The sequence below is a fragment of the Diadema antillarum genome, unplaced genomic scaffold (assembly GCF_040938485.1).
Source record: "Diadema antillarum isolate AM-2024a unplaced genomic scaffold, OU_Dant_1.0 seq00000692_RagTag, whole genome shotgun sequence".
Lineage (NCBI taxonomy): Eukaryota > Metazoa > Echinodermata > Echinoidea > Diadematoida > Diadematidae > Diadema > Diadema antillarum.
In genome coordinates, this window is record NW_027271597.1 from 839929 (window position 1) to 853900 (window position 13972).

The following is a 13972-nucleotide window of genomic DNA, read 5'->3' on the forward strand; positions in this document are numbered from 1 at the left end:
TCACGAATCTTGATTCTTGTGAAATTCGCAAAATTGAATTGCAGGCAAACATTTCTGGTTTCACAGTACTGTGTTGACTGTTTGCCTCTGATTCATTCAAGATAACAGCATATGTTACCCGCTACAACAAAAGGATCCTAAAGTCACTGATGGGTGAATTGAGAAAATCGAGTTTGAAATCAGATCATCAAAATCCGTCAAAACTTTCGTATTTCTGTTTTTGACATAATTTTGTAGTCTAATGTATCTCCTATCATCTGCCGAAATTTCGAAGTTAAATGATGAAAGGAAAGGCAAGAAAATAGCATTTTTCTGGGCCATGATTTTCCGACTTTGAACGGAACAGAAACGTGTCCGAAGATTTGGATTGAGCACCGCAGCTAGACTCCGCCCCTAGCAACAAGGGAGTGATCTCATTGGTCAGTGAGTGGCATCCTGGTTACTGATTGGTCTTGCGCAGACCACTGGTGCTAAGCTTGAATGAACATCGCGGAGATTGTTAGGAGCATACCTTTTATTGTCAAACGGTGAAAACTGTCTTGATTCCCCTTGATCATGATGGCGTCGGAAGGAAAACTTTGAAGGCGGTTTTCTCGAAACGCTGATTTTTTTAACCACTCGACATGCGCTAATAAAATCATCAATATCTCCACAACCGAGTACTTTTATGAGTCATGTTATATATGACATAAAAGTGGAAGAGTAAGGGAATAATGTCAGATCGTTTTCAGAAAATTGTCCTCCTCGACTTTCAGATCCTTTTGTTGCAGCGGGTCACATATGTTTGAATGTACAGCAGGAAAGACAATTGATTGTAGGACATGGTATTCCTAGAAGAAATTTCCTTATATGATTTAAACAAAGAAATGCAATAATTAGTTGTTATGATCAGTACCGTACTAAAAAGATTGAAAAAAAGCTGTTTGAACTGACAGAGATCATGTATACAGATGCTCTTCATATACAGTTAATATCTGTGAGGGGAAGGTTATTTGATTAAGAATCCTGTATACACATCTAGTTATCTAAAGAGTAGCTTTTCTTTGTCTAGTCTGTTTTTAAGCCATTTTACAGTCATTGTGAAAGAAATGTGACCCTCTGCTCCCATTTTGCCATATTTTTGTCCCATTTTTGTGTAAGTTGAAGGGGCAATCATTAATGAAAACTGTATTTTAAGGGATATTATAGTGAATTCGTTGTAAATTAAATTAAAATCATTATATTTTATACACTTAAAGGTATAAAACCTTGTAAGTGCTAACAAAGACAGGACATTCTTTGTTCACAGTTTGAAGAAATTGCAAAGATTAGATCATGTCATAAAAAAAAAAAATGAACTACTATCCCCCCCCCCTGAAAAAAGAAAGAAAGCATGCACATGCATGTAAAATAACAAATGTGCACAGTAGAGTATCTGAAATTCCTAAGAGTTACCATGAATCTTGAGCCTAATTTTAGAGCACTTTAAATATAATGTTGTGTGGGTCTGCAGTAATGCAGTAATGATGGTCTGGAGGTGTACATACCTTACCCATTTCATACAAACATTTTTCAAAATTTTGTAAAGCATACAGTGCATACACAGCCTAATCAGTTGTATGTTTGCTGAACCAAAGCACCCCCTGAATACATATCCTAGATGGATTTATGGTTACGGTACTTCTTTCAAGCTTGTTCCTGTGCAAAATTTCCAAATTGTGGCTCTACATTTTGGGCAAAATGTTTTTTAAATAGATTTTTGATAAATAAATTTTTCATTGGTCCAAGGCAACTGCAACTTTAAGTCCTTGAAATAGTAAAGATAGTTAAGAACAAGATGAGATGATGACTATACTGAGGTTTTAACCACTGTTCCAGTTTTATGTACAAAACTGTACAGTACTCACCGGATTAAAATATCAGGGACCTATTTATTTGGCACACCACTTAAGTGCAACAAAATTCAGTGTTTACAACAAGCTTTTTTTGTGGTCATAACTTAATCTGAACCACTAGCTGCTTTTTCAGGACATGATTATGTCAACTAAATCTTCAGAAATGATCACAGGTACATGTATATCATTCTCCTACTTTAAGTTGTGAATATTTGTTTTGTTTTTTATCCTGGGTAAATTATTCCTTTGGGCGGATCCAGGAATTCCATAAAGGGGAGACACCTAACAAAATTAAAGGCGGGTGTAATCCCCCCCTCCCATTTTTTTCTTTTTATTTATTTTGTTGTAACAACAAAAAAAAGGGCAACGCCTGGTGCGCCCTTGCCTGGATCTGCCAAGTGGCTGATATTGATAAGTTTAGTAAGTGCATGGTTTAGTGCATGCCTAAAAATTGGGTTTCATGCGGGATGATTTGCACAAGCAAATACTGAACACTACATTGTGGTAGGGTAAGTGGGAGCCCCACTCAAACAGGACAAAAACTTGTCTCCATAACCCTCCCAATTAAGCGGGGGCCGCTGTACTTTGTGTATTGAATGCTTACCATGGTGGGGTCAGGGGAATGTGACTACCAAGGAAGTATGCACGGTTTCATAAAAACAAGTGATATCTGCAGGAAGCCTGCTGTGTATACAGCATTATTTTGCAAGAGAAAGTCCGCAAAAGTCCTGTGTGTGTGGGAAACTTCTAGGCATGATATCTCCAGCAGGTGCAAGCTGAGAAGAAAGAACATTTACCCCCTGGTAAATCTAAGTACATACATGCAGGGAAGTACATTGTATGAAATTAAGGTGGATAGTTAACAAAATGGAATTCATTTCATGGTGTGGATGTTTATTATTCCATAATATTGTGGTTTATTTTACAACAGTAGAAAGAACAAACAACTCTTGAAGGAAAGAAAAGAGGGGTGCATTAATGTTTCATTCTGTGGATTGGAGGAAGAAATATGCCGTGACATTTGAGTTTATTGGGGTACATGTACATGGGGTACCGCAAAAGGGCTCATATCTGACCCCATTGCTATTCATGGTCCCACATTGTCTGTGAGGAATTCCTAGCCCAATTTCTGGCAGACAAATGCAAGCAGGCAGTGATGCTCAATCAATATTCAGCACCGAAACGACAACCTGTTTTTATCAGTGGACACCCACGCACAATCCTGAATGTTCCTGATCCTCAATGTGGAAAACGTTCCTTTGTTATAGATGATATGAAGTTTTGGTACCTCAAATGTTTCCCTGAGTTTCCTTGTCTTAGTTTGTGTCTCAGGTTAAAGTATTTTTCATATAACTAACACTGTGAGACTTACTCGCCCCAAAGTGCTCTCATGTCTTAGTAATCATGCAATAATGGTTTCATACCAGAGCAGAGCGGGCTCTGAAAAATTCGAACGAGCCGTTAGTTTGACTCGATGCGGTACTGCGACAATCAATATACACGTATTGTACGCAACCATTATTGCATGATTACTAAGACATGAGAGCACTTTGGGGCGAGTAAGTCTCACAGTGTTAGTTATATGAAAGGTACTTTAACCTGAAACACAAACTAAGACAAGGAAAGTCAGGGAAACTTTTGAGGTACCAGAACTTTATATTATCTTTAAGCATTAACAGCTCTGCATACAAATAGAATTCTAGAAAATTATCTTCAAGAATCGTGTCTTTCACGCCTCAATTTATTTTATGTTTAGTTGATTTCCTTAAAAGGAAGCAAAAACAAAACAAAAATGAAAAATATTTTCTTGTTTCTTGAAGATACATGGAGTAATATATTTTGGTAGATTTAGACACAAATAAATACATTTGTATGTGCTGATTCAAATCTCCTTGATATGAATGATTTGCTGTTACTTTGCATTTTTATTCGTATGTGCAGGGCACTGGTTTTATGAGCTACACTTTGTAAATTTAATGTCTTATAACAAATGATAAGACAGAGCTAACCACAGAACTCCACACTATGATGCAAGGTAATGCATGGTATGCACAGTTACAATTATCCATAGGTACCAAGGGTTTTATTTTTTTTAGATCATCATAGTTATCATTATTGGTGTTATTTTTTTCTCCTTCCTTTTACTTTTGTTGTTGTTGCAGTGTAAACACAATATTTTTCTTTCTCTCTCCATTTCACATGCTTCATGGAAAGCTAGCTGTCGAGTGCCAGTCTGAATTTTACTCCCATTTTGTCTGACCTCAGGTGTTATTGGTTTTGAAATATTTGCGCTGTAAAGGCCGATAAGAAATCTCCTTTTCCAACTCTTTCCCTTTGTGGGTGAAAGGAGTGACTCACGTGTTCTGCTGCTTCCACAGGAAATTGTCCTCACCAGAGATATGGAATGAAATTTTTCCAGACTCGATTATTCGCTGTTGCCACCTTATGATACGCCGAAGCCCAATTCCACTGGATTTTTTTCTGTTCCAGTTCAACTCAAACAGAGAATGACGTGAGACGGATGCACAGGTGTTGACACACGGGGATTATTGTGAGCCTGTTGGCGGGCCGCGGAGAGAGAATGTTTCTTGATCGTTCCAATTGTCTAGATGTTATCTTCCATTCATATCACTTTGAACTGCTGATGAGATATGATGTGTGGGATCCCATTGTTACAGCAGTGAGAAAGTGCCACACTTTTTTTTTTTTTCTCTGTTGGTTTAACCCCTTCCAAATGGGAACCTGGTTACATGTGTACTAAGTTTATGGGGATTTAAGAATTCGGTATGGAACGGGTGAAGAGAGATGAGATCTTTGTGCAATACCAGGTACGCACAAAATTGTGAGACAATTCAATACACAGAAACACTCGTGTGCATACTTTTTTTGTTCACATACCTTATTTTGAATTTTTTCAATGATTTAAAAATCAAGTTTTGCAAAGAAACAAATACAAACATAAAAGAAATGCTAGCAGCTTGTATTCTGCTCACTGATGCAACTTAATGACACAAATTCATCACTAAAAGTAAAGAAAGAGAATTCAGATTCAGCAAAGACAGAGTTATAATACGAAGACTGACAACCATGTATACATAGAATTTGTTCAATACATAATAAATGCTTTGCCTTGATCAACATAAGCTCAGTGATGCTACTTGCTTTTGCTAAATGTATTCATGCAAAGAAAATATTGCAAAAGCACACAATAGAATAGCTCGTATATGGTATATTCATCAAACAAAATAAGTTATGAAAACATAATACTTTCCTCACTCCTCTTGATGTCTCTTTATTTTACCTGTGCAAAAACATGTGCATATTCCTAACCATAAATGTACACACACACATGCTAACACACAACAAAAGCCAAATAAACTATTGAAGCCCAAAGCAGTTTAAATAGATTTCACCATAAACTGCCTTGCCATTGTTCCCTATTCATTGAGATTAGTTGATAAGTCGGTATGGTAAGGTCCATGTTGTACTTATGTGTAGCTATGTGTGCTAAGTTTAGTAGTACCTCATGCTTAGGCAAAACATGATATTGATGATAGGGCTGGAGTGGGCCTTGTTGCATGCTAAGTGTGGCTGATTAAAAAAGAAAGAAAGAAAAAGACTTGTTTTCTCTGAGAACAGTCTATTCTTGGGAATGCTGGATTTGGAAAGGATGAAAATGCCAAGTAGCTGTGAAAATAACTCCCCTTCAGCATCTTTGTTACAGGCTTCGTGATTATTTTCACTTTATCCACCCCCCGCCCCTGCCTATGAACCTCTTATCTATCCATCTTATCTATCTTATCTATCTTATCTTATCTATCTATCTATCTATCTATATATCTTGCTAGCTACTAGCTAGCTGTCTACCTACCTCTATGTCATTCTTTCTTTATTTGAAATACATTTTTAGGAGGAAGTGTATACAGCTGTTGATTTTATTTTGATCACTCTTATAATGTCAGTTTTCAAAGAATTTAGCCACATCATGATATTTAAAAATAGGGATCAGACCTTTGCAAGATTTAGACAATTTGTATTTAGTAGTGACTGAAAATCTTGTCACACTTCCTTCTGAAGTCTTTTACTCATCCCTATTTGGCATGCTTTATCCGAGAGATCATACATTCTTTGTGGAATACAAATTATTACAGTCATCTTTCCTCCTTTGGTGGACAAAAATGGCAATTCTGTGTCTCATAAAGTTGAGCGGAAAAAAACGGCATGAACTAAGCTTATCTCTCAAAGCTCTGTACTCAAAAACTTCCTTTTTATGCATCAAATAATGAAACAGAAGTCAGACTTCAATCTAAGGGGTCATGAACAAATGGTGTTATTCACGGTCATTCCCTACAAAACAATGTTCTTAGATGTTGATGCAATGATAAATGGACTTAAATTGATCTGTATTCATTTGTCACAAGCAACTGTGATTCTCAGACTAATTTTTCTAATACAGGCGGGGGGGGGGGGGGGGGGGGGGGGCAGACAATGTAAATGTATGATTTGCCACAGACTTTAGTGTTACTGTTTTAGAACTCAGAAGTCAATAACTCCCTTGTTTGACGTGTGGTATCAAAGGTTTTTAGATTGTGTTGTGTTTTATTAATCATAGTACGAGAAACATGACTTCTTTGAAAGACAGAGAGTGGAATGAAGGGGCAGGGAGATGTGTTTTTCTTTTTTTCAAAGTGAGTTTCCACTCTACATATGTTGGAACCGCTGGATGAGGAGACTACTTCAGACTATGATGTATGTGTGGATAACAATATGAAGAAAATATGGGCATGAGAGAGAGGGAGAGAGAGAACATTGGCAATGGTGATTTGTTTGGTGGCCAGTGCTCTGGCAGTGGGCCAAGCTGGGATCCCTTAGGGACAAGTGCAGACCATCTCTAGACCATTGATGAATTTGTAGCCTTGTACACTGACATTCAGGACTTTGGAGACTATTAAGGGCTTTTTACACTTGTGTTTCTTAACCCCGGACTTTCTCTGACCCAGGACTATCGTTAGTCCCGTACCAATTTTTTCAGCTTTTTACACTCGCCAATTAGTCCCGTACTATCTCTTGTCCGGGGCTAAGGAGAAAACTGACCTTTTTACACTCGTATTTCTTAGCCCCGGACTTTCCAAACCACATGAATATTCATAATTACGCTGTGTACTGTACACGTACACGCACACACCGGCAGCACTTAATTACCTCGTTTCTGATTGGTCAGTGAGGGTCGGACTTCGTCTCCGTCGCTTAGCCCAGGATTATTTTTTCGTTCTGTTTACACTCACTTGCTTGGCACCGCACTTGCGGTGCTAACCCCTGCTATTTTGCAGGGCCAGATAGTACCGTACTATCGGTGGGGCTAGCCCACTTTGGCAAAAACGAGTGTAAACAGAAAGTGGGCTAAGGATAGTCCCGTACCAACGGTGGGGCTAAGGCCCCCCCTTAGCCCCACCGTTGGTCCGGGGCTAAGCAAAAATTTACAAGTGTAAAAAGCCCTTTAGGGTATTTGTCTGTACAGGTTGATTTTGTTTGTTCTGTCTCATGGAGGCAGATAGAAGACTGACTAGATTCTCACACAGGAAGAGCAGAAGGTATCTGATATGGAAAAAGGAAAATGAGATGAAAAATGAGATGAAAAAAAAAATGATATGATAATCTAGATGGGGAAGTAGTGAAGACATACAACAACCTGTAGGCCTGCATATTTTTGTGTATTGTCATTCTCAATTTAATGCAGCGTGTAGGCCTATAACTGTGAATTAGATTTCATCAGATTTCATCATGGCGCAGATTGTGTATCACACAGAGATACAAGCTTATAAAACTTTCACATGTTTTGCAGACTTATAACTTTCCTTTTCAAGGTGCTTGTGTGATGTTAGACACATACCTTTGTTCAGTGCTGATGATAGGTACTACTCGTAATTCTCACAAGTGATGAGAAACTGTTGAGGAAAGTATGGGAGATGTCAATGAGGGTGCTGTGTAGGGAATCCCAATGCACCACTGGTCAGCCAGGGAGAGGTGTCTAATGCCTAACACTGCTGATCCCATTGGCGTCTGACTGGTGGGATCTACCATCTTTCCATTGAATAGTTGTAGGCCTACCTGTACTAGATGAATAAAACCTGTAATTGTCTGTGCCTGTACAATGCTATTTAAATCATTCCTGAAGAGACAAATGTCACTGTATCTACATGTAGTGCTGTCTTCTTCTTTTTCATTTTTAGAGAAAACTGGACGAAATTTGAGCTGTAATTTGCTGTAAAGTATTAACCATTGCCTTCCTCTGATTATAAACTACTGTATCATCATCAATAACCAGAACAATGTGTGTGTGTGTGTGTGTGTGTGTGTGTGTGTGTGTGTGTGTGTGAAAGCATGTTTGAAACCCCCAAATCAACAAAAATTTTCCAAGTCAAAGTTTTCATTTTTTTGATAGGATGGGCAAGTGCAATGTATGTTTGTTGTTGTGGTTATTGTTTTTGTAAACAGCATTGCTGTAATTCAGCATTTCAGAGACTTCTGAGTAGCAATTGGACAACAGGCTAATTTGGATTCCAGTTCCTTCATAAATAATGTCTGCTTTTTTTCTTCATCTAAATGTTTCATCATCATGTAAGATTTTGCATTATAGGGAGCATATTATTATTATTATTATTATTAGTTCTGTTTTGATATGTATGCTTTCAGTAACTGTATCTCTGTTATATACTCACTTTCTTGCATTCTTTCTCTTCCATTCTATTTCTGTTTTCTTTATAGGATGTCTCTGGAACTACTGAGATCACCTTGGACAAGAAGAACTATGGCGTGCCGGATCTTTTGGCCGAAGGGTAAATTTGGCATTCATTTCTGACAATTAGTCAGAATTTATCTTTGTATTGGATCAGATTAGGTTCATTATAACATCCCCCTCCCCTCTTTGATATATATATAAAGGGTAAAGAAGAATGCAGTCTTATGCATTTTGCAAAGTTGACAATTTTTGTTTCACTTTCCTTCGGTGAATTCAAATTCCCAGAGCTTAAGAAAACTCCTTTATACACCTTTTTTTTTTTTAGCGATTGGCATACTTATTTTTATGATAATACGTCGACCTACGTCCCCTTTCTATTTGTTGGTATCACTCTTTTTAGGCCAGTGAATGGCTAATCATCAACACTTTTGAGGGTTTTTTAATAGCAGCATTTTAGAAATTCTTTTGGCAGAAAAAGGGAAAATATAAACAAGTCACAGAAACTGAACTACTGCTGGTGCATTGCAGCATCAAAGTGTGAAGTATGTCACTTTTTGTTTCAAATCTTTCCAAGATTTTTATGATGATTATAAGTGCCAAGAGTGTAGAGTGTCTAAAAAGGATATGAATGTACTGCAACTTTATTAGTTTGTGCATTTTTTGTATTTCTCCTTAGACTGACTTCTGGCCTTAGATCCACATTTTATGGTGTGATTGCAGGAAAGATAATGCAATATTAAATAAACTTGAGATGTGCTGTAAACTTCCACCTTAAGACTTAAAAGAGTATTGCCCCCAGGTTTCATGAGTATGTCACCTCTCTTTTCATCAACTGGATGAAGCAAACTTAGAGGACTGTTTCGTCCTAATCCGAGACGTACTGCCCATTTTTTTATAACAACTGCAAAGTCATACATCTTGATAAGTCACACACTTTTCCTTCCTCTTGCTTCCTTTTCTGTGTGACAATTCAAAACTGGCTTGCCTTGACTCATTCAATAAATTACCATGACTTGTAACAGAGTGGTTAAGGGGGGGGGGGGGGGGAGGGGGGATGGGACGTTGGGAGAGAGTGTACAATTGTATCGACGAAAAAGGAGAAAAATGATTGACAGCTGAGACAAGAATCAGGTGAGCTCTGGCAACTTTGTGACTGATCGGTGGGAGGAAGCGCGCGATTATTGGCGTAGAACAGAGGACAGGAAACACATTCAATTAGCTCATCCTTCTCTCTCGCTCTCTCTCTTTCTCTTCCCCCTCTACCTCTCTCCTTCACTTTCCCTCTTGTCACTGTTTTATCCTCTCGGTTTTGTCATTAAGTGCCTCTGGAGTTATTTGTTCTGATATTTTTGTCCGACTGTCTCTGTCTGTCTGTCTGTCTGCCTGTCTGTCTGTCCTCCTTTCTGTGTTACAACACGTTCTGTCCCTCTCCTCATTTTTCTATCTTCCATCATCTCAGTGCAGTGGAATGTTCATTCTTTTTGCCCTCTTTTCATTTTCTAAAAATCTTTTACGTTTTTGGATAGGTCATATCGTCCCGTTCTAAAATGGTGCTGTTCATTCAATCCAATGAATGCTCTGCGGAGGAAAAGACATTCATTGCAGCGTTCTTTGCCTGATGGTCATTTTCTTCTATAGATTCATCCGTCAAATAATGGAGCAGGAGCCATTTTGTTGCTACCTCTATTGTCCATCAGTCTAGCCATGTGTCCATCTTCTGTCTAATACTTTCACCTAATGTCTGTCCACAATATGTTTCTTTTCTTATCACAGCATGTTGAAAATTGCTAATAGTTATCTATTGAGTGTATAGGTATGTACACGTGTATGTGTATTTGGACACAAAGATGCAGACTTTGGTGTCTAGAGCTGAAAGGTCATGGTACCATGATCGGTCTTGGTCTTGACTGATGCTTTTTGCTTGGCAAGGACTAGCACACCATTCTGTCTTCTAATAACAGGTTGGCTTATTGTTCCGTAGAACAGCATAAAAATATTTCCCAAGTGTGTGTGTCGGGTCTTTATCACAAAGACATTGCTCTCGTCCGGAAATTGATGATGGCATCAGCAGCATTCCCTCACTCCTTCGGTAGGCATTGTAGCACCTGAAACTACAGATCAGGAATCGCGACTGGAAAGGAGGCTGTCTTTGTGGTGAGGAAACGAACAGATTGCATCAGGGAAGCACTAGCTGTAACCACGAGAAATCAAGATATTTCTCACAGCTCAATGAACTCGATAAGAAAAGAGTATTCGAATATCAAATATTTGTATTTTATGGGATTGAGGTCCTTGACGGAGTTTGAACGGAAGTAGTTCTCAGTTTGATTGATGGAATGCTCTTATCTGCATTCTCCAGCTTCTGTCTATCTCCCCCTCCCCACCCCCGCAATCCACAGACTTATTTTGGGGGGTCCGATTTGTGAGCTTCATGTTGGTGGTGTCCAAGCATCCACCTGCATCTATATTTCATCAGTTTTGCTTCCTATGCTTGTTTTTTTTTCCCCCATGGATATATGATTGCCCTCTTCATCGTTATGTTTCACAAATTTTAAGCGATGATTTGTTCATGTACAACTTAACCTGTTGAGGACGAGTCCCGAGTATACTCGGGCAGGTGTCTATGGGAAATGCGTGTTGTAGCAAAATCAGTCCATCGTCAATGGGTTAAGGCAAAATGATGTATTTTGTACTGTGTGAAATGTCTGAGCTGCTCAATTTTTCCAGTCTATGGTTATCCTAACATGTCTTTTGCATATCAAATGTAAGAAGAGCTTTCAAAGTAACATACTACAAAAATAGTCCATCACCATGCCTATTTGCCAGATATTCTCTCAGAAGTATTCTCCAAAAGAATCGATTCTGTCAGAACTCTACAGTCACACTTTTATGAATCATAAATCTTTTATGCATAATTTAATTTTTCATTGGGTTCCTAGCCAAATTTCTGCAGTGGCACGCACATATACCACACTGTAAGTGAGGTGAACAGTATTCATTTTCAACAGATGCCAAAGAGAAATTTTGGTAATAATTCCAGTGTTCTTTCACACTAATCAACCTCACCGATATGGAAGACCAAATTAACACCTCCCTAGCTAAATCCTGGTTAGTTGTAATTAAAATTGACGGAAGTGCTCCCCCCCACCACAGAAATGGAAGATTGAGAAAGGTGCTACTCCCTTTGGGGGTCATCAGGCTGGGGGACAGAAATAAATTTCTGGCATTTGCGTATTTCCCCCCTTCCCTTGCTCCATCCTCCCAGAAGGATTTTAAATATCATAAAACAGTAGTCATGTGATCAAGGGATCTCAGCTTTATATGGTTTTGTGTACAATATTTGCATTTCAATGTATTTACGTATCCTTCCCATGTTGGTAATGTTCCTCAAATAGATCCTGTCACACACGTACACACACACACATACACACACACTCACTATCAAAACATAACCTTAAAGATTCTTTACATATTTTCCTGGATGACCAAAGCAATAGTGAAGATATTTCATGTTATCAACCAGCCATTAAGAATGCGTCGTGGTGTTAAATTCAGAAATCACTTTCACACACCCTGTATATGTCTGTGAAAAGTATTCTAAACTTTAAAAATCAATGTCAATCTTAATGCCATCATTTTGCTCAATTTAGATCATAACTGGTAGTATACTAAAATTGTAACCAATATGTTTTCTAGTTATTGCAAGCGAGTGATCCTTATAAAATGCATATCAGTGCCTTTTGTAGTGCTCTGTAGAATCATGTGTTCAAGCTACATATTTTTCAACTATCTTGTAAAATGCTTGGTCATGTTGATGCATATGTTTATGGTTCCTTGTTTTCTCACACGTCCAAAAAACACCTGTCATTCTCGTCTAAACCAGTGAAGAATAAAATCAGGGATGAAAAGAAGACAGGGTTAAGGGTGACCCATGTTCACCACACATAGCTAGACTGAGTAATTTGTCAAGGTTTGTGATTGATGTGGACAAATGGAAGCGTACATGGCTGTGGAGCTACAATATCAAAACTTACATTAATGTGTAAATCAATGTATATCAAAACTTGTATGCTGGTTTATAGATTATAGTGATCTGTGCCATAGAAAATACTGCAGTGATTAAAAACCTACTACTAATGTGTTTCCATGAGGAAATTTTGGAATAATATCTAGTTTGGTAGGATGTTATAACTGTTTATTAAATGGTGATACGGATCCTGATCAAATGATCGGCTGAGAGCAACCATGTGACCAGTCTTTAATTTTTGCCGATAATACCCATTGGGCATACACGTGTAAGTGTTTTTACCATAGACTGTGTATTAATGACCGCTCAGAGATACAATGTGTGACTGTGGCTCGGCGGTATTCACACTCACTGACATCACAATTGCATATTTTCGCAATGCACACTCGATCAGTTACCTCCATCACTTTTTTTTACAGTTAACAAGCTCTGTGTGTTTGGAACATTTCTTTGGACATCTTGGCTTTTTCAAAAGCAAGTTCTACATGTAGCTAACTGGTATTTACGTGTACCCATAAAGGTAAATGAAAAAAAATAGTTCATAGAACCATTTTTATAAAACAAATAATGCACAGGTTTAAGTTCATGACATAAGTGGAGATGAGCTCACTCTTGGGTATTCACAATGTCGTGCAAAATGTCACACCATTGTAGATACACTTGAGTGTGCTGCATCTACACTAACAGACTCTCTACCTGTGCATTATTTGTATACTTTGCTTAGGAGCGGGAAAACAGAGCCCTGTGATCACTTTCTTTCCTGTGATTCGGGGGAAGAAAGCATCTGACCATTCTTGTTCAGGATGTTAATCATCCATATCAGAATACCGATAGTCATCTACAGGGAGATCATTCAGTGATGAGGATGGCGAGTTTGAGCCCCTGTCAAATGTTGGGGATGGTTGACGTCAATGTTTTGCATCCTGTCTTTATCGCCATCTTTGGAATCTCAATCACAGCTTTCTGGGTATACCTGGTCTAAAAAAAAGGGGGAAAATGTGTGTCGATTTGCAAGGTGGACTGTGAAAGGTCATCTGCTTTTGTGGTGATGAGAATTAATCCTCCGATGGGCTTAACTTTCCTCTCATTTTACTCTCTGTCTTCCTGCCTGAGATGTAGGAGGTTGATACTAGATAATTACTCACCCTCATTTGTCTCCGTAGGGGAAATGCCTTTCTGTTGATTGAATTAAAGGAGGCACTTTCAAGGCCAGTAGGTTATGCTGGACCAGTTTCTGAAGGTTTTGAAAGTTATGATTCATGTGGCATTCTTAAGTGTTCTATGCTAGAAAATACAGTCGACCTTGCCTAAGTCGAATTTATTTAGACTGAA

At 38.3% G+C, this 13972-nt stretch overlaps 1 protein-coding gene across 1 annotated transcript in view; it reads left to right on the forward strand.

Moving 5' to 3' along the window:
* LOC139737407 (proteasome maturation protein-like) overlaps positions 1–13972 on the forward strand; it is a 91309-nt gene that overhangs the window by 6976 nt on the left and 70361 nt on the right. Inside the window, exon 2 of the mRNA XM_071648084.1 lies at positions 8640–8710. Coding sequence (XP_071504185.1) covers positions 8640–8710 — 71 coding nt within the window. The remainder of the gene's footprint in view (positions 1–8639; positions 8711–13972) is intronic.